General features: G+C 39.0%; 1 protein-coding gene across 3 annotated transcripts in view; it reads left to right on the forward strand.

The window, feature by feature from the left end:
• The window catches only part of blm (BLM RecQ like helicase), a 146,707-nt gene that overhangs the window by 88,446 nt on the left and 31,534 nt on the right, over nt 1–26,727 (forward strand). For all 3 annotated transcript variants that reach the window (XM_035418240.1, XM_035418241.1, XM_035418239.1), the window contains 3 exons: nt 15,782–15,977; nt 16,477–16,667; nt 25,335–25,479. In XM_035418240.1, coding sequence (XP_035274131.1) covers nt 15,782–15,977; nt 16,477–16,667; nt 25,335–25,479 — 532 coding nt within the window. The remainder of the gene's footprint in view (nt 1–15,781; nt 15,978–16,476; nt 16,668–25,334; nt 25,480–26,727) is intronic.

Raw genomic sequence — 26,727 nt, forward strand, 5'->3', positions numbered from 1 at the left:
TGCAGACTACGCAAAAGTATAAAACAGCATTTAGATGGTCCGGCGTGCATGTAGTGCTGCACTGCTTCCGCGCTGCAACTAAAATAGGCGTCAGACACATATTCCAATCCATTGCTCATCTTATCAGAGAATGCACACTTCAGAGCGCCTCGGAGACAGATGGTATAATAACACATAAATACACATTTAAAATAATAAATACGACATGGAGAAAAAAACAAAACAAAAGACGAAATATCAACTCGCGTGCTGCGCGCAGAGTAGCCTACCGTATTATTTATTTAGACATTGGCAGATAAGCAAATTTTCAGTTGATGATTAAAAGATTTTGGTTACACTGACCTATAAAACGCTATTCCAAAAGCAAAATCAGACATGTTATACATCATTAGAAAGCTTATACTCTCACCTACTGATTAAATGAATTGTCAGTCAACCCAAATTGTACTAAAAAGGGCGACAACGCCATAAGCAACAAGTGTGGTATTACGCACAGCTATTTATGAAGATAGCCGACCCAGGCGTGACAGATGCGCGTATTTTTCACAAACGGATTGTCCAAGACAATATATGACCACTCATTCGCAAAAGGGACATCTCTACGCGTAAAACCAATGGTAAGATTGTTTATTTATTCAATGTTTTAGTCCCAGATATTGACTGTAGAATGACATGGTATCATTTTTAAAAACTTTGTCTCGTTTATTTCGTTATTCAGTGAGCAGCGTTTTCACTGCTGTATTGGCATATTTTAGTGGCTACAACAATATTTTAATGTTCTTACTGGTTGCGTGATCAAATATTTGTGATGTGAGAGAATTATCTAACCTTACTCATTCTCAAATGTAACCTTATTAGACAAGCATACAGGCAGGACTAGTGGAGGCGAGTGGAGCAGAAGAGCCGAGTGAAGCAGGAGAGAGGGCAGAAAGAGATGAGTGGAGAGGAGAGTGGAGGATGACAGGAGAGAGGAAAGAAAATGAAGACTAAGCACATACTATCAGGCTGGGACCCTAAATGGGTAGACTAGACAAGGTTCCACCCATGGCTCTCAGCCAGGCTGTAAACTTTGTCACTGAGGCTAATTTACAGTGCCCTCTTTAAGTAGTGGGTCAAAGAGCCATTATGTATGAATAAATAGATGTCAGTAAATATGTTCTAAAGTATGTTTTGCAGTCAAGTTTCATTTTATTTCATATTTTTAAATGACCTATTGATATTCACTCCGATGCCAGCGGCACGCACACACCACCCAGATACAACAAAACCCTTTCCTCCCGCTGCTGAAAAAAATCCTAGAGGAAACACTGTTAGGTCCAGCCATATACTAGGTTTTAACCTGGTCTTGTTTTCCCTTCCCTTTCCCTTCAAAGCTAAAATCTTTAAGTACTGTCAATGTAATGGTGACAGTTTTGGTGGTCTACTAGTTTTTGCACGGTTGTTAGGAGTCCCATTTTCTCCATCTTTTGAGCTCCAGTTTTGGAAACTCTTGCTTTTCACTTATTTTTCTTTGACTTTTACCTTCCTTATTAAGTTGAATGATCTTATATCTAATCAGAAGTCTTTCCTTTAGCCATTTAGATGCATATGACAAAGATCTGCAAGGCAGCTAAGGTGTGTTTGGGTAGTTTTTTGTTTGAATATTATTCACTTTTGAAGGCAAATGGTTCTAACACTTTTAGTGGTAGTAGGGTGCATGGGGCGCACAAAAGAAAGAGTACACAAATACTGCCGGACACTGGAAAAAAATAGCAATGGCTGATTTGACTGGAATTTGAATAAACAAATGGGTGGTTTCTGACTTGCACAGTACAGTAGTCAGGTACAAAGCCGATTAAGAATTTATAAATCATTAAAAAAAAAAAAAAAAAAAATCTTAAAGTCAGTTCTAAAACAGATTGGCAACCAGTCCAGGGACTTTACAATAAGTGTAATATGTACTCTCCTTCTGGACTTAAAGCACATGCGGCCGTTTTGTTTTAGTTGGAGTAAACTTTTCTAGGTATGCCAGAGAGGATGGTGTTACAATAATCAAGCCTGCTAGTGATAAAAGCATGGATTAATCTCAAAGTGTTGACCTGAGAGAGAAATGGCTGTATTCTTGAAATGTTTTTTAAGTGTTGTTTAAGTGTTAACTCCTAATGCATCTAAATTCAGATTAGAGTCCAGAATGACAACTAGATTTTTTTGCCTGGTGCCTTGGACTGAGTACTAGTAACTACAGTTTACTCACCAGCTTCTCTCTCTGAGCCTCTTGTCGGCGAAGTGAGGATTAAATAAAATGTTTTTCAGAACTCAGCGGTTTTAACAGATCAGTTCTTTCGTATAATTTTCAGCACTCTGAATGCTGGATGCAAGAGATTTTATTTTATTTGATTTGAGAGTACTTACCGATCTGTCACACTAGCAGCAACAGTTGGGAGGGAGTTGAAGGGAGGGAGGACAATGCATCATGCACCTGCGCTAGCTTTTTAGGAAAGCCTCGTTTTTGTCGATAGTTGTTGAAGTCCTCCTTACAAAAATGGGTTCTACAAATATTAACTAATGGGGTTATTGCAATATTACTGTGCCTTTGGGTCAGAAATGAGGCCCATTTCTTGTGGATCTCTCCATTTTTTGGAAAAAAAGCTAATTGGTTTTTCTGCATCCAGAGAAGGCATAATGCATAGGCAATTCCAAATTAGCTTGCCCGTAAAAACTGGAGGTCAGGTCAAAAATGCCAAAATTATAAATAAATAAATGAATTAATTAATAAATAAATATAAATACAAGAAAAATTTAAAAAATGAATGTACTCAGAAATAAATTAAATAAAATCTGACGTAAATGGGAATTTATTTAACTTGATTAATTTCTGTATATATTTCCGCATTTATTAATTTCTTGATTCATTTAATTCTTTATATATTTTTTCCTTATTTATTTCTGTATTTCTTCATCCATATGATAATGTGGGTGCTGTCAGTCAAAGGATGTCATGGTGTCACCCTGTTCCCAGTGGTTGATTCATATCAGAGTATGTAGATCAACTGTATGTGCCTTGCTTCAACACCGGTTGCTTTAAACTTAGTTGGGGAAAGCAGGGTGAAAAGTAAAACAGGTTTTTCTTAGGTGGTTGCAAGAAAGCTTGAGTGACATATTTCAGGTTAACACTCAAAATTACCCTCTCTTCGTTTCAAATGTATGTAGACTAATCGTAAAGTCTTTTAATGACTAACAGATTGCATAGTTTTGATATAGCATGCTAGCTTGCTGGGATTGCTAGCCAGTCTAAAGTTCAGACATACCCCAGGCAGCTTAAACCTAATGCAGTTTGTCACCAGTCACACATAGTGACTACTTCTATTTTCTTGGGTTTCATGATTTATATGTCTCAATGTCAATTTCATTGTAAAATATAGTTTTGAAACTTTTAAATGTAAGATGACAAGGTAGCACTGGAGTACTGCATCGTTTGAAGGCTGGCCAGCTTGTCACCTACTAGTCACACAATTGCATCAGCTGCTTTTGTGGCTACGAGCTAATGTATTTTGTTTCATCTTATTTTACTCAAAACGTCTTTGCTTTCATGATCTGTGTTAATGTCAAATTCTGAGTAAAAATGTAGTCCTAAAGGTTTTAAATGTAAGATGATAAGGTAGAAGCGGAGTTTTGGTTACCCAGACAGCCCAGTGTATATGTTAGTTGTTTCCTGGATTTCCCCAGCACTACTGCCTGTAGCCTACTGGCTTGAGGTAGCCAGAGATTTGAGACTGGCTAACATACAGACAGGTGACAAATTGAGTAAATGAGTAGAGAAACATAGTGAATGCAAATGCTTCCATGCAGGTGTACTGTATGATACAATTAAGCAGTTAAAATCCTATCATGCTCTGTGGCATGTATAAAAATACTGAGCAGACCCAGTTGACCTCGATTTTGGATCAAGATGGCAAGAGGGAATCTTGGTGATTTTGAAAGACGGTTCATTAATGGGGCACAGATGGCAGGAACTTTAGTCACAAAGACTACTCAACTGGCTCGTGTTTTAATAGCAACAGTGACTAAAGTGACATCTAAATTCAGATCTATCGGAAAGACATCAGTTAATAGGGTCAGAAATTGGGGTGGAAAGCACATGTTCAATGATCCTGATTCTTGTAGATTACTGCGATATGTAAGGAAAAACAGAAGAGCAGCTCTTCCTCAGGTGACTGAGAATGTCAATGTAGGATGTGATCAGACTGTGTCAGCAAGAACAGTTCATATGCAACTACATAGGGAGGGATATTATAGTAGGATTGCTGAGCATGAACCCCTCATTACAAAGACGAATGCACATTTGAGAGTTCAGTGGTGCAAAGACCATTGGCACTGGTCTACATAGATGTGGAAGGGAGTGATATGGTCAGACAATTAAGGTTGCGTATCGTTTAGATTTTATCAATTCCGATTACCAATCTGATCCTGCTTATCGATTCCGATTCTTATCGAATCCCATTTCCAATTCTTGTCATATTGTTTGAGTACAAAAAGAAACCAAAATGCTTTGTACGCAAAAACCACCTTTACGCAGATTTAGAATGTCATAAAAAGTAGTGTCATTTTAGTGAAAAAGTAGAACAAAGTGAAATTAAATAAATAAAAATAAATGTGTCCTCTTGCTTTGAAGAATGCTCAACAAAAATATTTACGACTTCTGAAAAGCAAAGTAATCCCTTCACAATAAACTTGGTCCCCGCTCAGTGACATACATTTAGTAGAAACAGAGTATAGCTATTCTCTATCTTACCATGCATAACTTGGATGTTCACTGTTTTACATTTGTTTTTGTTTTTACCTGAGTTTGATGCCGTAAAACTAGCATTAACTGATTCTGGGTCATTATGACTTTGACTGGGGACATCGAAAACTGTGCATTCTTTATGCTTTATTGCGCATTATGCCATGCTTCGCCTTGTTCAATGAAATTCCTCCCTTGGATGAAATTATTGTTGTGCAGTGATTACACTTTGTCATGTTAATCCCTAGTACTTTTTGTGAAACTCAGCAACACTGTTGAGTGTGTGCTTCGGCCCGTACTGTATATTAGGTTCTACAGCAGTGTTGCCAGATTTGAAAACGGTGAACCTGCCCAAACAGAGCCTGGAACCCACCCAATCTAGAAAAAAGTTATATATACAGTTGAGGTCAAAAGTTTACATACACCTAGGCTGAAGACATTCAAACTCAATTTTTCACAACTCCACACATTTCATGTTACCATGCATTTCCTGTATCAAGCCAATTAGGGTATCTACTTTATTTCCATAAGAGGTCATTTCAAAATAATAGCTAAGAGACAGATTTATTTCAGCTTTTATGTACCATATCAGATTTTTAGTGGGTCAGATGTTTACTAGTCTGGATGAACTGTCTATCTCAGTGTGCCGGTACTCCCTCTGTTCCGTGTGTGCTGCAATCTAAGTCCCGACTGAAACGTATCAGCGAAACAGACAAAGCTATCGAGCTAACCAAAATTATCTGCTAAAAACAGAATTATGGACATATTCGAAGATTTTAATTCTGTTATATCACAGACTTGCAAAATATATGGCGTGACTTCGTTGAAGGACCTTCACCGCGTATGTTTGGATTCGCTGTCGTTGAACAGAGATCTACTTGCTTGCTTGCCTACAGGATTTGGCAAAATTTTAATTTTTCAAGCGTGGCCTACGGTATGCAGTTTGCCAACAAATAAATACTCAGAAAGATGGCCAGAAGAAGCAATGATTTTGATTGTTTGCCTGTTACAATCAATACAATCATTTTCCCCAAATAGTGGTGAACTGATGCGGGTCTGTGGAAAAGTTTGCCTCCGGTAATGTTTTCTGGTGCACGTTTCAGACCATGCCTGGCCAAAACACTCTGATTGCTTGGGAAAATACAATTATCCCGGAAAGGTTGCCTCCTTCGTTTGTGCCTAGAACGTCAAGGCATCAGCCAGGCTCTGTTGAACGAAGTGAAAAAAGAGACTGGCTCGCGAGGCTAAATGTTTACATACACTTTGTTATTATTTGGTGGCATTGCCTTTTAATTGCTTAACTTGAATCAAACGCTTGGGGTAGCCTTCCACAAGCTTCTCACAATACTTTGCCGGATTTTTTGCCCATTCCTCCTGACAGAACTGGTATAACTCAGTCAGGTTTGTGGGCCTCCTTCCTGAATGATGCTGTGTCTGTGTGGTCCCAATATTTTTGTGTTTGCATACAGTACAAATGCTCATGGTACCTTCAGTTGTTTGGAAATTGCTCCTAAGGAGGAACTGGATTTTTTTTCTAAAGTCTAGGCTGAGTTGCTTGGATTTTCCCATGGTATCAAGGGCAAAAAGGCAGTGGCCTTTAAAGGTAGCCCCTTAAATTCAGCCACATGTGCCAATTAACTCCCAATTAATTCCTAATTATGACAGGTGGCCAATCAGAAGCTTCTAAAAAGCCGTTACACAGGGATTGAAGTTCTCTGTCGCTACAACGGATTTCCGTCAATTGGATTCCAGTGAGGCCATGTATGAGATCAGTGTAGATCCGAAGGGAAAAAAGAGCGAGGGAGGGGGGTGTTACGCTGCTGGAAGACTGGGCCTTCTCTTAGGCTACTAATTAAAGCCACAAACTGAAAATCATACACTTCCTTTCTTGACAATATAACAATAATATGTATAATAACGAAACAATCGGAGACGATAATATAGCCCCACGGTGTATTGAAGTAGGCTAATCAATTAATCACATCTCGGCGGATGCGCGCACATTCAACTTTAGTCTACACAGAAGCCGACGTTAGATTAACACCAAAATATACATTTATAAACATGACAAAATACCCCAAAACCCGCAAATTACGAGAGTCTTAATGTTCGGCAGGCAATAGAAATAGTTAAAATTCAAATAAAGTTAATCAAGATTGCAATCAAAGTTTGTGACGAAGAAGGAGCGAGAAGCTGCGGTTCAAAAAGGAACAACCTGCAATCTCACCACTCCGACGAACGAGAAGAAAGCAATCCTTTAGCAACCACCCACATCTTCTGACCGAAAAGATTCCACAAGGAAAGTTTCCTCCGGCAGCTAAGAATTGTGACAGTTTTACAATTAAATGAGCCCAAACGCAGTGTTCACCTGCATGCGCACACTAGTTTCCCCTCGCACTTGGCCTGTAAGGACGTCTATACAGTCCTATACGTATTATACAATATAATCAACTGATAGCGCACACAATGCATAGCATAATTCAAGAGTAATGGAACAAGTATAACACGTTATTATTAAAAGAAAATAACATGCAGATAGACTTTTAATGGGTGGCCATTATAGTGGGACATAAGGGTTTTGAAGGGTTTTGTCATGTCGTTGTATGTAGGCTACATTGTGTGAGGTTAGGCTACTGCTTTGTGTGTGTGTGTGTGTGAGCGAGAGAGAATGGGTGCGTGTCTGACAGTAGCGCAAACTCACGGTGTCCCGTAGGCTATACAGCCGCCGGGCTCACAATGGCCCGGACAACAGTATTTTAATGCTTCAGAAAATATAAATCACTGTCAGGTCAGCAAAGATTTGTATATGTAGATAAAGCTTAGTATCGTGTCTTTTCGATGAAGTTACACTTTGGATTTACTGACAGATTAATCTTTTAAGCAAGGCTCTATTCGTGGCACTGTCAATCAAAATAAGAAAACGCATTATTATACTAACGAAAACACAGTTCAAATATACCTATGATTATAAAGACCTGCCTTAAATTAACCCCGTACTGATTTTCAAAATTAAATACACATACATGACTTTTTGTTTTCATTTAAAAATAAAAGCGTCACTTTGACGCACTCCCGCGGTAATCCGCCGATTAACTTTGCCGCGGTTCTAGTTTTAAATAGGCTATTTGGTGTCCAGGACACCGTGATCCCGGCGGCTGTATGAAATCGTGAGATGTAGAACGTAGGCTATTTGAAAGGTAAACAGACAGTTAATGACCCAAACGCAAATATTCATGCAGGCTAAGGGTGTGTACACACTGTCCGCTTTTCTTTTTTTTTTTTAATATAGAAAAAGCGGTGGCTAGACCAGATGACAATGGTCAGACATCGGTTCAGCGCAGAGACTGATATTATCATCGTTATTATTTTGTCAACCTTTTTGTTGACAAAAAAAATAGCCATGGCGAAAATTTAGAAATGATTAAATCATAAATCCTCTTTAAAAATATGATTTTAACTTTAGAGGACAAAATCGTCTGTAACTTGTTTTACAAATTGTAGATGGGGAAGTATGACTTGGCCTGGAAAACAATTTTCAGTCAGAAATTATTATTTTTTGCTTTAATCCCTGCGTTACATTAATTTCTGGCATCTTCCAGACTGTTTAAAGAGACAGTCAACTTTAGCCACGTTTCCACCCAAAGTACCCAGAACTTTTAGTCCCAAGAACTACTTTTCAAGGAACTAAATGGTTCCTTCAGCCCATTGTTGTCTGCGTTTCCACCGCGGTCTAAAGACCCGCGAAGATTAGGCAAATTAGCCCGCTGATGTATGAAAAAACAACGTCATCGTCGGTCCATCTGTCGTATGATTTCTTCTGTACCTCCATACTACCACCGAAGTACATTATTTTCCAATAACGGGACAGCCCGGAGGGGTTTATTCCACTTATACAACGGGTTACCAACAATGACTATATGGTTACTTTAGTATTTATTGATTTTTATCGACTTAATCACCTGAAATTGAAATATTCTTCCGCGGCCGTTTGGGCATATTATTTTACCGTTGTCAAGCAAAACTCTCGTTGGTAGTTCCAAACTACCGACGTTCAACTTGGACCGTTGTTATGCAACAAACAGGATATAACAGGCCAATATACAGATTGTAACTGTTTTATATATCCTCTCAAACACATTTATGTTATGTTATTTATGCGAACATTCACTTTCATGTCTTGACATCCGAGGCCATGCACCATAAATTAGAGTCCATATGTCTAGTCTTCCTGGTCTTTTTGTGGAATTGAAGAATCGCAGAGTAAAATAATGGCAGTTTGAAAAAGCAAAAGGGACGATTACTATAATTGCCTTTTTTACCTTTTTACCCTGACAAAAAGTGCGGAAGGTGATTTTTTCCAGTTTGCTTTTCAATGTAAATTACACAGAACTACCGCATAGCCTACCTCACATAACTGTGTCAAGCGTTTTGAGTTAATTATAACGGGCTAATAAAGAAAATCCGGATGAAAATATTCAGCAACCGAATTAAACCGTTTGAATGTTTTGGTACGTAATATGCTGTCCCAGCATGAATGCTTAATATTTTATAAAACAGACTTCATGCTAAAGCAAGAAAAGAACTGAAGAGCACACGTTATATAACTCAATCTTAATTTCTCATCTGTAGACGTTGGCAGGCTATAACCAAAAGTAGGCTACTGCGCCGCATAACAATAAAAGTTTGAAATCAAGTTATTATTTTGAAAATAATTATTCGGTTTGCGGCTGCCGATTTTAAATAATGGCAGTTGAAATAAAATGCTGCGAGTACTCGACCAATCAGAAATGTTCAGCGCTTGCGCCCCACCCCAAAAGTTCCTATACTTTTGGAAAGTACTACCCCCCGAGCAGGGACTTTTTTGGGGGTAAAATAAAGTTAAACTTAATTTAAATGTTCCCTGCGGTGGAAATGCACTGAGTTCCTCAAAAGGTTCCTAGCTCCTGGGGAAAGTTCCTGCTGTGGAAACGCGGCTTTTGTGTATGTAAATGTTTGACCCACTGGAATTCTGATATAGTGAATTAAAGCTGAAATACATATGTCTCTGTAGCAGGCTGAGTGCCACTGCTCGGTTAAGAGACGAGAGAGACGAGAGTTATTTCTGGACGCGAATCCGTCTTTTTATTTTTACGGCCGCCACGCGGCTTTCTGTTTGGACAAAACACAATTCGCTGCTGACTCTCTGTCAGCACTTCCTCCGTCTCCAGTCCGTCCTCTTCTGTCTCCATAGACGGCTTTTAAGCGTCCAGGCTCACTGTCGAGGTAATCAGCACATTGTCCATCAATCAAACAATTAACCATCGGTGCTAATTAATAATCCCCAACAGCTGTGGCGCAGAGTTCCGAGAGCCGCTCCGCCCACTCTCTCTCTCTGCAGCCAACGCAAAACCACGCCCACCCTACCACAGTCTCTAATCGATTGTTTTAAAATGTCCTCTGATGTGAACAAAGTAATGCCCTAATTGACTTGCCAAAAGAAATGTATGGTAACATGAAATGTGCAGAGATTTGAATAACTGAGTTTGAATATCTTTAGCCTAAAATACATACACAGCACTGTTACTAAGTCACAAAGTTTTTAAGCCATAAACCATGGTCATACTGTATGCATAAACTCCAGTGGTTGTGAATGCTCATCAGCCCACTCAGCCAATGAAATTACAACCAACATCCCCTGACAATTAAAAGTAGTTTTAAAAAGGGTGGTACGAATGGGATCAAGGGGGCAGGTAGAGGGTTTGAGCTGTGACACAAGCTCACAGAGAATTTCAGCATCAGCCAGGTCAAAAGACCCAAGGGTTTTCTCAAATGGCGAACCTGAGGATTCTAAATTCTATCAGTCCTTACAGGAAGAAAGGAGATGATTCACATGCACAGGGGGTAGCCCATGTGATGCCTTTAACGGTAAGAAGTATCTTATGATCTATCCAGAATTTAACTGGTAGCCAGTGGACCAAAGCTAACACTGAAGTTATGTGATCAAATCTTGTTCTGTTAAGAATACCAGCAGCAGTAGTTTGAATCAGTTAGAGACCTTTCCGAGAGAAATTTTCTCATCCAGACAAAAGAGCCTTACAAACAAGACTAATATTGAAATAACAAAAGAGTAGACTGGTTTTTCTGCATCATGCTGTGGAAGGATTTTTCTCATTTTAGTAGTATTCCTCAAATGATAAAACAGAACAGTCATAGAGATGTTCTTTGTATGCGAGATCTGGATCAAATATAACTCCCAGATCTTTGATGACAGCAATAGTACCAACAGAGCTTCCCAGATTTCATCAATAGTCTGGTAGTTTCCATCTCAGGGACTTGGGCCCAACTACCGCAATCTCCGTTTTCTCAAAATTCAGCAAAAGAAAGTTGTGGATCTCCCAATGTCTTCAGGCTGCAGATACACAGATACACCTCAGGGTAGCATATATATACAAAAGAGCAGTCCAAGCACCGATCCTTTTGATACTCCATATGTAAGCCGAGATTGAGTGGAAGATTCATTTTTAATGTTCATAAATTGCCCTTGGTCTGAAAAAATTTTTCTAAACCAGGAGTGACCATGTCCATGCAGGCGTGCAAGGTCTTCACGTTTTTCCAGCAGGAGGAGGTGATCAATAGTACCAAAGTCTGCACTTTAATCCAAGAGCGCAACTATGGAAATATAGACCTAAAAAACACTTCTCCTGTTCAGAGAATTGGATGACTGAACTTATAAAAAGGGGCAGTAGAAGAACATTGTACCCTGATTTTTGTCATTTTTCCGTCAAAAAAATTAAAAAATTGCCAATAAATTAGTAATTGCTGCTCAGTGTTACTGGAACACATGGATAAACTAATGTCTGACTCTTTGTCAGTTTGGAAAGAGTGTTGAACAGATAACTGGGATTGTTCCTATTTTCCTTTGTTAAGAAATGTGAACATTGTGCTAAGGAGGGAGCACATTGATACAGTGCGCAACATAATGTTTGGGACAAAGACACTGTTTTTTTCTTGATTTGGCTCTGTCCTCCACAATTGTAGATTGTAATCAAACAATTCACATGTGGTTAAAGCACAGATTCTCAGCTTTCATTAAAGGGTATTTTCATACATTTTGGTTTCACAATGTGGAAATTAAGCACTGTATATACATGGCCCCCCATTTCAGGGCACTATAATGTTTTGGACAAATGGCTTCACATGTGTTTCTGATTAGTCAGGCATGTTCAGATGCTTCCTTAGTGCAGGTATACGAAAGCTTTCAGTATCTGGTCTTGATTTTTTTGGCTTTTGATTGCTTATGGAGTCTCTTATTGGCATTTGTCAACATGAAGACAAGGAAAGTCAAGGAAGCTATTATGAGGCTGAGAAATAAGAGAAAAAAACAGTCAGGGACATAGGCCAAACCTTAGACTTGTCGAATCAGTTGTTTGGAATTGTTTGTCATTAAAAAGAAAGAGAGCACTGGTGAAATCCGTAATCCCATGGTAGGCCACAGAAGAACTCTCACCATAGTGGAGAAAAATCCCCAAACACCTGTCCGACAGATTAGAAACTTCAAGAGGCAGGCATGGATGTGTCAGTGACTACTGTCCAAAGAAGACTTCACGAACAACTACAGAGTAGGGTTGAGCCGAATACTCGGAGGAAACGAGTATCCGGTACGGATAATGTACTTTTCACGGGCACAAGTACCATCCGAGTAAAATGTGTCAATATCCGTACTCGTAATGAAGGAAAATCCTCATTGGGTAGCTGTGTCCAGTGTTCACATCGTTCCGTGATAGGCCAGCCACACACAGAGCTCCTACTCTACACAGAGCCTATACAAAGTTCACTGCTTTTGCGCCACACAACACAATCTTGCCATCGTCACAGCCACTCTGTCCACAGGCATATATTATCTATTGTCATATATTCTCAATAAAATAAAGTTTGCAATTCTCAGATTCGGCTAAACACATTATTCTCACCATAGCTAAACACACATTTACTGGACATTCACACGTAAGCACATATTACTGATTACAAACGGACATTAGCTAGCGACTACATGATATAAGCCATGTACTTGTATTTCCTAACATTTAGCGATCTCATACACACACTCTACTAGCATCATTGACATTTTAGCATTCTTATGAATCCACTGTACTAATGCAATATCACTTTTGTGCACATTTAGACGTCGTTGCTCACCTGAAATCACAAGACATACAGTACATTGTGGTTAGCGAACTGTAACCTGGCGCGCTCTGTCTACTACTGTCTTCACACCGTCAGTCCATTTTAAAAAATAAAATAAAATCAGAGAAACAATAACAGCGTCTTTTACTGCTACCACAGAGTGAATATGATGATTAAAAAATTTTGGTTACGCTGACCTATAAAACGCTATTCCAAAAGCAAAATTAGACATGTTATATATCGTTAGAAATCTTATACTCTCACCTACTGAATAAATGAATTGTCAATCAAGCCAGACTGTACTAAAAAGGGCGACAACGCCATAAATGACACGTGTGGTATTATGTATAGCTATTTTGGAAGGTACCCAGGTATCACAAATGCGCGTATATTTCACAAATGGATTGTCCAAGATAATATATGACCACTCAATCTCAAAAGGGACATCTCTACGTGTAAAACCAATGGTAAGGTTGTGTATTTATTCAATATTTAGTCCCAGATATTGACTGTAGACTGACATGGTATTATTTTTTAAAACCTAGTCTCGTTTATTTCGTTATTCAGTGAGCAGCGTTTTCACTGCTGTATTGGCATATCTTAGGGCTATTGTCAGGTTTATCTTGTTGCTATGACGGAATACGATTTTTGAGTGGTGAAAGAATATTTTTATGAAATATTTTTATGAAATACAACAAAGCGCTTCTCGTCACATTAATACCGCTAATTAAATCAACCGCCAGTAAACTGCATCGGAGAAATGAGGTGTTCCAACCGGGTCGCTACACAAAACATCCGCTTCAACTTTTCAGCTTTCGATAACGCTAATAAATTGAACATAAACTTTTGTCTTCAGGTAACATTAGTTAACGCGTTAGCTCTCTGTGTCGCGTGACAGTGGAGTGCAGCGAAAGGGAGTGATTGAAGGCTAATATTAACCAATTTAAAATCAGCATTAAAGGTAAGAATGTCAAGCTCGCGATTGGTTAGAAGGGTCACCGTCAGCTCACAAGGGACATGCTGAGTGTACTAACTAGCGAATGTACAGAGAAAGAGACGTTCAACTGGGAGAAAAAAAAAAAAAAAAGGTCGCACCTGAACAATTATTTGCACTCGCACAAATGCTCCCAATTATATTTCGAGGTCGCACAGATTAAATTTCAGGAGCATATAAGACCAAAATGGTCGCAATTTCGAGCCCTGTTTGAGACATTGACAAAAATGTTAAATATATTCGAATAAAAATATGAGAGAATGTATCTAAGTGTGTCTGTCTGGTGTTTATTTGTTTTAGAGAGGCACCATATGTTTCAGATGCAGACCTAATTTTACTTAGTGTTATTTATTTATTTATTGACCTTTCAGCATTATTACAGGTTCATAAAGACAGTTGTCATTAAAAACACTGAATTATTTTGCTGTTACAATAAAACATCAATACTAAGTAGACAAAAAATTTAAATATTGCAATTATCTAAGCTGAGATCTAATCTCGTATCCCAAATTTATATTTAAAATCCGCTGTCATTTAGGAGTCTGCACATATAGGGGATTGGTGATCTCCTGTATCTCTCAGTTCGACATCTTGGGATGGCCAGTTTGTTTGAGTTCCTCGTCTGATGACCTGTGAGCTCCTCCCTGAGGGGGTAGCCAGTCACTGAAGTTGGACTTTAGCATCTTTCTGGCAAAGCCAAGACACAGTTGAGTGCGTCTCTCTGATAGAGTGCACAATCCGACAGTGCAGAGAGCCTCTGGGTACCCTGAGTACCTCTGGGCAAGTATGATTTTACAAGCCCGTTTCTGCGTGCTTTCCAGCCTTTTAGCCTGGTCTGTAGTCAGAGAACTGTGCCAGACGAGGACTGCATACTCCAGCACCGGGCGTACGTAGCCTGTGTAGATGGAAACCAGTTCTGGGTCTCGGACACCAAATTTCTTCAGGCGACGCAGAGCAAAAAGCTTCCTGTTCGCTGAGGTCAGCATGTGGTCCACCTGACTTTCCCAATGCAAATTACTCTGGATGGTGACCCCCAGGACCTTGACAGTGTCACAGACTTCCAGGATGTTCTGGTCAATGGAGAGAGTCGGCAGGGCGGGTGGATGCCTCATGTGGATGACATGTAAAACTTAACATTTCTTTGGGTTGAGTTTCATTTTGTGCTCCTCTACCCAGATATCAAGACCATTCAGGGTCTGTTGGAGGGTACAGGGTAGTTGGAGCTGTTACAATAAATAATTTTAAATCGTCCCGCTGAGATAAAGTCATTTGTTTTGGTCATGGAAATTCAGTTAAAAGTTGTGGAGAAGTCATGGAAAAGTCATTGAAAATCATTGGTGAAAAAGTGTATGAACCCTGTTACTAATGCTCTTCTGGCTGAATAGAAACAAATCCCTGCAGCAATGCTTCAACATCTAGTATAAAGCCTTCCCAGAAGAATAGAGATTGTTATAGCAGCAAAAGGTGGACCAACTCCATATTAATGCCCAGAATTTGGATGTCATGTGTCCACATACTTTTGGCCATGTAGTGTATATACTAACAGGGATATTTTTTCAACCACCACTGCTATGCAAGTCTAATAATGGGGTGACGGGAATTGCAACTGAAGTAGCAAAATGTACATAGACGTAGCACATCATTGAGTGCTGTATTGCTTCTCTGACAGATAGCAGTTTAGTTCCCAAGTGTGAGACAAATCCATGCCACCAGTGAGTCACAAATTATGACTTAAGTCAGACTTGAAGCTAAGTCCTGGACTTGAGTACTACAACACTGGTTTCAGCTTACATTTAGTTTTTTATTTCTTGCTTAGGTCTCCTTGTCCTTGATTTTTGTCTGCCTCTCAACCTTCTTCCCAGGTGATCTGTGCCACCATTGCATTTGGCATGGGCATCGATAAGCCAGATGTGCGGTATGTGATCCACGCCAGCCTCCCTAAGTCTGTGGAGGGTTACTACCAAGAATCTGGGCGCGCAGGCCGGGATGGGGAGATCTCCCAGTGTGTGCTCTTCTATTCTTACACCGACGTCATTCGCATCAAGAGACTAATCAGCAGTATGTACTGCACAAGGCCTGTCTTCATCATCATCCCCTAATTTAAGTGGAGCCTTGTTCCATCAAACTAATACTGCACTCACCTACAGGGAAGCAAACCAAGGAAAAATGTTTGCATAGATATCCTGCTGGAAGAATGTGCATCACACCTCAGCAATTTTAATTTTTTACACTTGAATAATTTGGGGTTTTCTGTTCATCCAAACACATTTTGTTAACTGTTCAAATGTTAACTTGGTTTTTATGTGAGTTTCAGTATGAACTACTCATCATTAATCATATGGGAACATTTAGCCCTTTTCCTAAGAAGGGTTCCCAGCAGTGCGTAAAGGGTTAAAAACAGCTATAGCATTTTCAAGGCCACTCGATCAAAGGGTGAAATCAATCAAGGGTCTTAATTCATGGGCTTGTGAGTAAGAAGTGTTTTTTCTGAGGAAAAACTCCCTTTTCTCTCTACCTCCCATTTCTTTCTGCCACTTTCTGGCTCTCTCCTCTGCAGTGGACAGAGAAGGCAACCATCTGTCGAAACTGACCCATTACAACAACCTCCACAGCATGGTACACTTCTGTGAGAACCTGATGGACTGTAGGAGGATGCAGCTGCTGGGATATTTTGGGGAGCACACATTTAATTCCAACTTCTGCAAGGAGCACCCTGAAGTCATCTGTGATAACTGCGCCCGTCCAAATGTGAGTTTATTCCCCTGTCCTCAGAACCTCAATTCATTTCAAGAATATAAGAACAGAAGAATCACTCGCCTACCACCACAGAGACCCCGGGTTCAATCCCCGGCAGCGGTACTTCCGGCTTGGTCAGACGTTCCTACGAACATAATTGGCAGTGTTCGCGGGTGGGAAGCCGGTGAGGGTATGAGTCCTGATCGTTGCATTAGCGACTCCTACTAGTTGGTCGGGACGCCTGTTCAGCAGGGAGGGGATCTGGGGGAAATAGTGTGAACCTCCACATGCGTTACGCTCTCCCAGTGAAACTCCTTGCTGTCAGGTGAAAAGAAGCGGCTGGCGACTCCACATGTGTCGGAGGAGGCATGTGGTAGTCTACACCCTCCCCAGGACCGTTATTCACACGGGGAATTGGTATAATGACTAAATTGGGCAGAAAAAATGGGAGAAAAATGGCAACAACAAAAAAAAAAAAAAGAGCAGAAGAATGCATTGTGAGGAGAACAGGTCATTGAGCCCATCTAGGATCATAATTGACCTACTTGTTCTCTGTGTATAGAAGTATTGTCATCTTGAAAGGCAACCCTCTGTACTGGAAAGAAATTCCTTCTTTCGGTTATGTAGTTTTTTTTAATTATTACTTTTGAGAAACAGACAATATAATTTGTGTGAGCAAAGAAATATATGTTTTCTGTCCCCCTACGCTGCTCCACAAACATCAAAGTAAACATCCTTGGTCTTCTGACTGGAGAACTGGAGAATCCTGGAGAATTTTCTCTTTTGAAAGATATATTGCTTTATTACTTGAAGACAGCACAGCACATTGGGGGTCAGTGGCCCTGCATGGCTACAGACACACAAAGAGAATGTTCTTTTTGGTTGAACTTTGAATACAATCTGTGATATTGAAATAATTGAGAGAAAATCTTAATGTCTATATAGATAATAGTTGTTGAGGCATGATAGTTGAGATCTAAATTTGTATGGAAGTGGTTCCAGTTTCTAGTGGAAACCAACGTGGAACGATTTGGTTTTGTGACTTGGAAAATATTTCACCTGAAGGTCAACATTGCAGCTGGCGGGATTTGACAATTATTTGTATATAAAATACCACAGCTTGTGATAAGCAGCAAACTACCATTTTTTTAAAACAGATTTAAAAGCTGAGGTGGTTTAGCCACTAACATATTAATGTTTTGTCTCCTTGGAAAGATTGTAAGACAATAAATATTTTGATAATAATATCATAGTGCTTAGCCCTGCTTCCAACAACATAAGGAAACTTTAATATGTAAATTTGTCCATTTTCAGATAAAACCCTGTCTGCACATCCCCACACTTCACACCTCACCAAATCAGTGCAGCCAGGTTGCCCCCCTCTCTCTCAGCCATGCCCCCCTTTCTTGTAGAACCACTATAAATGTAGACTTTATCTAGTCAGTCAATGTCAGGGGGACGAAAGTGTTTCTTGGGGGAGGATGAGGGGGGTTAACATCAACATCTGTGGTGGTGATTCTGGGGTCGAGATCTGCTTCTGGGCCTGTTTGGTGTGCGCAGGATCTTAAGTATTTATTTTACAGTTCTTTTTGTAGTTTCATCCCTGGTTTTTAAAAACATTCGGCTGCCTTGTTTTTGGACTTTGATCTATGTTTTCTGGGACTATTTTGGGGTAAATACACTGTGGTTTGGTATTTTCTTTCATTCATATCGTGTGTGACTAACCTGTCCTTGTCTGTAACGCTTTTTTTTTTGTTTGTTTGTTTTTTAAGGTAGTTGAGCCTCATCTTTAAATCAGACAGGCATATTTCTTGTAACTTTAAAAAAAATTTTAATCTAGTTCTACATTTGATAAAGGTTGATCCAACAGGTTGCTCTGCCTATCATTGAATTTGGTTATTTAATTAATAATTGCTATTTTTGATAATAATTAACAAATTTAATAGGGGTCCACTGATATGAAAATTTATGGCCGATACCAATTTCCGATTATTTGGGGGTAACATCATCTGATGCTGATACCGGTAGTTTTGTGGTTCTCCATAAGTTACTTTTGTTCAACTGTTTAAAATCTTACCTTTCTAAAAAGCACTATTTTAATTACACAACTGTAGAGTAATGGAGTAATGCAACAAATTTATACATTTGTTTTGACATTTCTTCACATTCATCCAATATAAAACGTTAAGTCTTTTAACGTTTGCAAAATATTAGCACATCATGAACACAGGAGAAAAATGTTAATACTTGGTTGTCTGTCCCCTGTGCTAGTGTTAGGGTTAGGAGTTTTAGCTCAAATTCTAGTATGCAGGGCTTGACATTAACACCTGCCAAATGTGGGTAGAATTCGGTAGTGTGTAACTCACTCTTTCTTTTTAGTCGCATTTTCTATGAAAAAAAATCATTGTAGTTTACAAAAGACATCTGAAATAATTCAATCAATTTGGGGTGATACTGCATACTACTGCAACTCCCATGAGCACTGGGTGCACACTGTGTGCTCATCCCATTGGCATCCAGTTTGCTCTTTCCTTGAGCTGGGTGTATAGTTCATGAGAACCTTAGAGTATACACCGATCAGCCACAACATTAAAACCAACTGCATTTTTCTGTTTTTTTCTGATTTAATATTTTATTTTCTCTGTTTGTAATCAAACAATCCACATGTGGTCAAAGTGCAGACTCAGAGCTATTATTAAGGGTAATCTTATACATTTTGGTTTCACCAAGTAGTAATTACAGCACTTTTTATACGTAGTCCCCCATTTCAAAGTTTTAGACAAATTAACATAATGTAAAATAAAAGAGTCATGTTTTGTATTTGGTTGCATATCCTTTGCATGCCATGACTTCCTGATGTCTGTGACCTATCAACATCATCAGAGTCTGGATATCTTATTGTCAGGTTGTCCTACAAGCGATACAAAAACTCTTTGCATTTGAATGGATCTCTATGGGAATTGGGGGGAGGGGCTAGATTCAGCTGTAAATTATGCTGATACAGTATGGAAAACATTTGTTGGCTAAATGGCTTTAAGTCATCAAGGGTCCAAGGTATCAAATGAGCCTCAAACCACCATGCTGCTGCCAGATATGCAGTAGATACTTTTTAATTTTTAATTTTAGATGTGCCAATTTAAAAAAGGTGCAAGAAAATATTAGTAATATTGACTGGGTTAAACTTCTTAACCCCTTAGCGCACATGCCAAATATGGCCAATCCTTGCCCATTTAGGGGGTACCCTATTTAAAGCTTTAACTCCATATGTGAACACCACAGATGCTTGAAAAATGGCTTGGATGAAGCAAGGAATTTGTACCAATTACAATACTAACTTAGATTAGTTTATATTCATAATTTTGGAAGAAATAAAGTGTCACAAATTCAATTGTCTAGGCAAAAAATCTAAAATTAATTTGATCTTTTTTAGTTGTTGCAATGAAATACTGAGAGATTGCATATATACAGCAGGTTAAACTATACATATCATGGATCAAAAACTTCATTAAAAAAACTTCATAAAGAAAGTTCATAAAATCTAAGGGTGGATATGTAGAACTACTAAAGATCTATGAAGCAAAAACTAAGCAGTGTACCCAGCGTCTCCAAATCTATCCAAAATGACTAAATTATGCATTGCTGTAAATCACAACATATTCACGTATTTCACTACAAATCAACTGTTTTGAATCGAGAAACTCACTGATGCATCATTTTCAAGTGAGAATTACAAGCTTTCCATCAGTACAGTGGTCTAAAATATCTAGGGGTCCAGAAACATATCCAAAATCACTCCAAAAATGAATGAAATGCTTTTTGTCCATTATAAAGCATATAAATGAGCCCCTTGTGAAGGTTTAAGATGAAACATTGATATCAGATTACAAAATAATGCAAAAACATATTGTCAGACAATGCAGTACAGTATCTAAATGTGTAATAATTAACTCTTGGATGTATTTCTATACTCTGTACACTCGTATGTTTTCTTGTATGGAGATGGGACGACATGAAAACAATTTTCAACCGTCCACCACGTTTTGGCAATGTTCCAGCTCTCACGTGATCACAGTTGCATGTATCACAAAAACTACTAAACAAACGCTGACATTACAGTGTGAAATATCCTCATTATAACCAATTTAAAGACACTCAATTTCAAAAATAATGTACACTACTGGTCAAAAGTTTTAGAACACCTCAATTTTTCCAGTTTTTTTTTTAATTTACGCAGTTGTCTCAATGTATTCTGAAATTAAAGCATAGAACAAATGAACAATTGGAGATTAAAAAAAATAAATAATGGAATTGTTTTGTTTAACACAATTTATTCAAATTTTTTGACTTCTCAAAGTAGCCACCTTTTGCAGATATACCAGCTGAACACAATCGTGGCATTCGTTCTGCAATGGAAATCAAATATTGTTCGGAAAGATCTTCCCAACACTGTTCCAGAAGTTCCCACAAATGTGTTGCACTTGTAGGTTGCTTTGCTTTCACCATTCTGTCCAGTTCAACTCAAACCAGCTTGATAGGGTTTAAGTCCGGAGACTGTGAGACCATTATTTGAACCCTACCGTCTTGTTCTTTTCTTCTAAGGTAGTTCTGAAATAGCCTAGAGGTATGTTCTGCGTCATTATCTTGCTGTTGTATGAACCCCCAACTAGGCGTTGACTAGAGGGTATTGCATGGCACTGCAAAATGCTGTGGTAGCGCTTTTGGTTCAGGGTGCCAGTCACTCTGTGCAAGTCACTAACTCTGGATCCAGCAAAAGAGCCCCAGACCATCACGCTTCCTCCTCCATGTTTGACAGTTGGTGTCACACAGAGCAACCATCCATTAACCTACTCGACGGCATACAAAAACCCTGCGTGATGAAACAAAGATTTCAAATTTTGATTCATCGGCCCATAAGACCTTTTTCCAGTCTTCAGTAGTCCACTGCCGGTGCTTCGTGGCCCAGGCAAGCCTCTTTTTCTTATTTAGCTATTTTAACATTGGCTTTCATACTGCCACTCGACCTGTCAAACCTGCAGCTTGAAGTCTTGTCTTCACAGTTGAAACTGAGTCTTGCTTACTTCAACGACTGTTCAGCTGTGCTTGAAGCTGTTGTCCTGTGAGCCACCTATCACACAAGCTGTTGACTCTCAGAAACTTGTCTTCTGATTCTGTTGTGGCTTTGGGTCTGCCGGACCTCTTCCTGTCAGAGTTTCCTCCAGTTTCCAAGTGCCTTTCGATGGTGTGGAAAACTGTACTCACTGACACCGTGGCTTCCTTTGCAATTTCTCAAAAGGAAAGACCTACACTTTTAAGGGTTATAATGGTCTGTCTGTCTTTCTTTGTTAATTGCCTTTTTCCCGCCATTATTACAGCAATATACTACTTCCTGCAGTGCAATATTGTCCAAATAGTGCTTCAGGGGGTGTGGTAATACAGTCTGTTCCAACACTGATTTTATACAGCCAGAGGGTTTGTTAGTAATTAACAAAAATTGGGACACCTGTAGGAATTGTTTGCATCAACTTTCAAGGCTTAATTTCCTTCCATTGCTGCAGAAAAGCTGTACGTTGTTTACTTTACTTGTTCCCTGACAAAGGCCTTTTTTTTATAACTCTACGTATTTACATTATTTTTCAGTTTTTGGTAACCTAAATCTTTTTTTAAAACCTCTGGCAGTTACAACTTGCCTTTGTGCCATTTCAGTTCATTCACTGGACTTGAACTGCTTAAATTTCAATTAAACTGGAAAAATGGAGGCGTTCTAAAACTTTTGACCGGTAGTGTATATAACCGAAATATTTTGAGCAGTAATACTTACATAGCAATGATGAAATCTTACCTGTGTTCAGTAGATAGAGACTGAGACAGTAAATCAATGATACAGTTCTATCCGCTTCTACTCCAGAAAACGATGTCAGCTAGGTCTATCAGCAGACATATGGCTTAGATATGCTCAGAAGTCCTCAATAATACTCGTATTTTCCAAGAAATTACTCAAAATCGTTGACAACATTTTGTCAGGTGCAGTGTCTTTTACTGCTACCACAGAGTGAATGAAATGATGAGAAAAAAATCGGTTACGCTGAGCTGTAAAACGCTATTCCAAAAGCAAAATTAGACATGTTATACATAGTTAGAAAGCTTATACTCTCACCTACTAATAAATGAATTATCAATCAGGCGAGACTGTACTATAAAGGGCTACAATGCCGTAAACAACACGTGTGGTATTACACGCAGCTATTTTGGAAGGTACCTAGGTGTCACAAATGTGCGTATATTTCACATACAAATTCTTATTTACAATGGCGGCCTGGCAAGCGACAAAAGCCACTTAGGGAAAGGGATATTGTCCATTATATCATGGGTCGGGGTGTAGTTGCTGATGAGACTGCAGGGAGGGGGTCGACCACTAGGGGCTTTGCACTAAGAAGTTAACTGCAAGACTGTGAATGAAAAGTGGGGTAGGTTCAAAAGAGTTGAAGAAGCACTCTCCCCAGTTAACCTCTTAGCGCAAAGCCCCTAGTGGTAGGCACGCCGGCGTGCCGAGATTACTAAACTCAAACATTTGGTGCTACTGCATGCATAGTGTGAGTTAAAAATAGAAACGCGTTGGTTTAGTTTCATTAGTAGACGATGCACGACAACTATGCCGAAAACTGAGTTTTGCAGCCCCACCATTGTCGCTCTGGCCGTTCATTTAACACGCACCCCCTCCCTGCAGTCTCATCTAAAAAACACCCCCCACCCTTGACATAATGGACAATACTGTCTATCTTGGCATTCATAAAAATATTCTTTCATCACTAAAAAATCATATTCCGTCATAGCAACAAGATAAACCCGACAATAGCCCGAAGATATGCCTATACAGCAGTGAAAACGCTGCTCACTGAATAACGAAATAAACGAGACTAGGTTTTAAAAAATGATACCATGTCAGTCTACAGCCAATATCTGGGACTAAATATTGAATAAATATACAACCTTACTGTTGGTTTTATGTGTAGGGATGTCCCTTTTGAGACTGCGTGGTCATATATTGTCTTGGACAATCCATTTGGGAAATATACGTGTATCTGTGACGCCTGGGTATCTTCCAAAATAGCTGTGCGTAATACCACACCTGTTGTTTACGGCGTCGTCGGCCTTTTTAGTACAGTCTGGCTTGATTGACAATTCATTTATTCGGTAGGTAAGAGTATAAGCTTTCTAACAATGTATAACATGTCTAATTCTGCTTTTGTAATAGCGTTTTATAGGCCAGTGTAACAGAAAATATTCTTAGCATCGCATTCACTTACGCATTCACTCTATGTTAGCATAAACATACGCTGCACCTAACGAAACATGGTCAACGTAATTTCTTGGAAAATACTATTATTATTGAGGACTTCTGGACATAGCTAAGCCATATGTTTGCTGATCGACCTAGCTGACATCGTTTTCTGGAGCAAAACAGAAGCGAATAGAACAGTATCATTGATACTGTCTCTGTCTCCATCTACTGAACATAGATGAGATTTCATCATTGCTATGTACTTATTACTGCTCAAAATATTTCGGTTATATACGTTATTTTTGGAACTGAGTATCTTTAAATAGGTTAGTGATGTTATATAATGTGGATATTTCACACTGTAATGTAAGCATTAGATGGCAGTGTAATAGTTTTTGTGAAGCATGCAACAGTGATGACGTGAGAGTTGGAACATTGCCAAAACATGGTGGATGGTTGAAAATTGTTTTCGTGTTGTCTCATCCCCATACAATAAAACATACGAGAGTACAGAGTATAGAAATACACACGAGTTAATTATTACACATTTAGGTAATGTACCGCATTGTGTGACAATATTTTTTGCATTATTTTTTAAATCTGATAGCAATGTTTTATCTTAAACCTTCATAAGGGGCTCATTTATATGCTTTATAATGGACAAAAAGCATTTTATTCAATTTTGGAGAGATTTTGGATATGTTTCAGGACCCCTAGATATTTTAAGCCACTGTACTGACAGAAAGCTTGTAATTCCCACGTGAAAATTAGGCAAAAGTGAGTTTCTTGAGTCAAAACAGTTGATTTGTGGTGAAATACATGATTATGTTGTGATTTACTGCATATCCACCCTTAGATTTTAGATTTTATTTTGCACTTGTGGACAAGGAGTTTTTTTATCCAGAACATGTATAGTTTAACCTGTTTAATATATGGAACTTCTCAGTATTTCATAGCAAACTAAATTAGTATTGTAAATGGCACAAATGTCTTGCTTCATTTAAGCCATTTTCCATGTCTTTGTGATGCTCACATCTGGTGTTATAAAGCTTTAAATAAGGTACCCCCTAAATGGGCAAGGCTTGGGCAGATTTGGCATGTGTGCGAAGGGGTTAAACGAGGGTGATAACGATTAACTGCTGGGTTTGGAATATTCACTTTGCCGACAATTCACACAAGGTGAAGATGATCACCCAGCACCATTTAGAAAGAATGGACATCAACCTGGCCTTCTAAGGGTATGAGTTCACCTAAACCATCCCAGAAATATGTGCCCAACATTATTGTGGAGCCATCAGAACCCTTTGCTATTGGAATACTGTTGTCCATTTGAATTGTCAAACTGCAGTACACCCTCCTTAGGATTCTTCGATCTTCAGATCCTCTTTGTCTATTTTTAGAAATACAAGATTCGAACTGTCACAGAAGACGTAAAGAAGATTGTAAGATTCGTGCAGGACTACTGTGAAAAGGTTGGAGTTCGACAAAGAAAATCTGCACAGCAGAGCAGACTGACGCTTAACATGCTGGTCGACATTTTCCTGGGTAAGAGAAAACAACTGTGTTACAGCAACTGGAGTCTGTCTTCTCTTGCTTACATTTCAACAGATACATTGTACTGAGTGAAACAGCAGACAGTTAGATATATAGGCTCTTAAAAGTAAGCATTCAGCACTTTGTGAAATACATTTATTCAGTTACCATAAGATCTACATGACATTTTATATAATTGTTATATAATGCTTTCTGCAAGTCAGCTTTTTCAATGATAACCCAGCATTGTGCTGTTGCAAGGTGAAGCGCCATCTGATGAGTTTTGAGGCAGTTGTTTGCATATGGGCAGATGTTTCTGTACACTTAAGAATTCTTCCTGTCACATCCTCAATAAAGACAAGTGAGCCAGTTCGAGGGGCAGCCATACAAGCTCAAGCCATTATACTACCTCCACCATTAGTTTTGGCTTGGGCATGTTGCTTTGGATCATGAGCAATTACTCTTTTTCTCCACACTTTTATTTCCATTCCTTTGGTACAGGTTAATAGTTACCTCGTCTGTCTAAAAGAGTTTGTTCCAGAACTCTACATTTTTAAAAATATAATCTTTAGCAAACTCTAACCTGGCTGTTCTGCTTTTGACCCTTACCGGTGGTTACATCATGAATGGAACCCTCTGAGCTACTGTAGTCTTCTCTTTAGGGTAGTTGTCGATGACACATCAATGAATGCATCCTGGAGCTTGTGTTTGATCTATGTTCAACAGTCGGAAAGGGGTTTTTCTTTACAATTGACTGTATTTTTTGGTAATCCACTACAGTGGTCTTCTGTGGTCTATCAGGTTGTTTGCTATTTCTGAACTCACCAGTGCAGTGACTTTTTTTTAATCAATGTACCAGTTGATTTTGACACACCCAGTGTTGAGAGACAACAGCAAGGGATTCCAAATGCAAATGCCTAGCATCAACTTTAGACCTTTTAACTTTCTTGTGCATTCTTGTGTCATTACTTTGTTTGACTTTTTTTTTTTTTGATTCTGATTCCCATCCAGCCCTTCTGCTTAGTTTGCTGACTGCATTTCATGTTTGATCACTGACTTGTTCCTTTCAACTCTAATTTTTGCCTTAGACCATCTAGTTTGTTAATTTGATTTCGTGTTTGATCATTCACTCGTTCTTGACCTCGACTCTCATTTTGCTCTCTGCTCACCGTATAGGTTCGCCGTCACTTGTCACCTAGCCAATATTAAAATTCTTGGTTTATGGTCAGAATGGTCTCACGGCATGCTTGTTATCCCGGC

Source organism: Anguilla anguilla, chromosome 5 (assembly GCF_013347855.1).
Source record: "Anguilla anguilla isolate fAngAng1 chromosome 5, fAngAng1.pri, whole genome shotgun sequence".
NCBI classification, from domain to species: domain Eukaryota; kingdom Metazoa; phylum Chordata; class Actinopteri; order Anguilliformes; family Anguillidae; genus Anguilla; species Anguilla anguilla.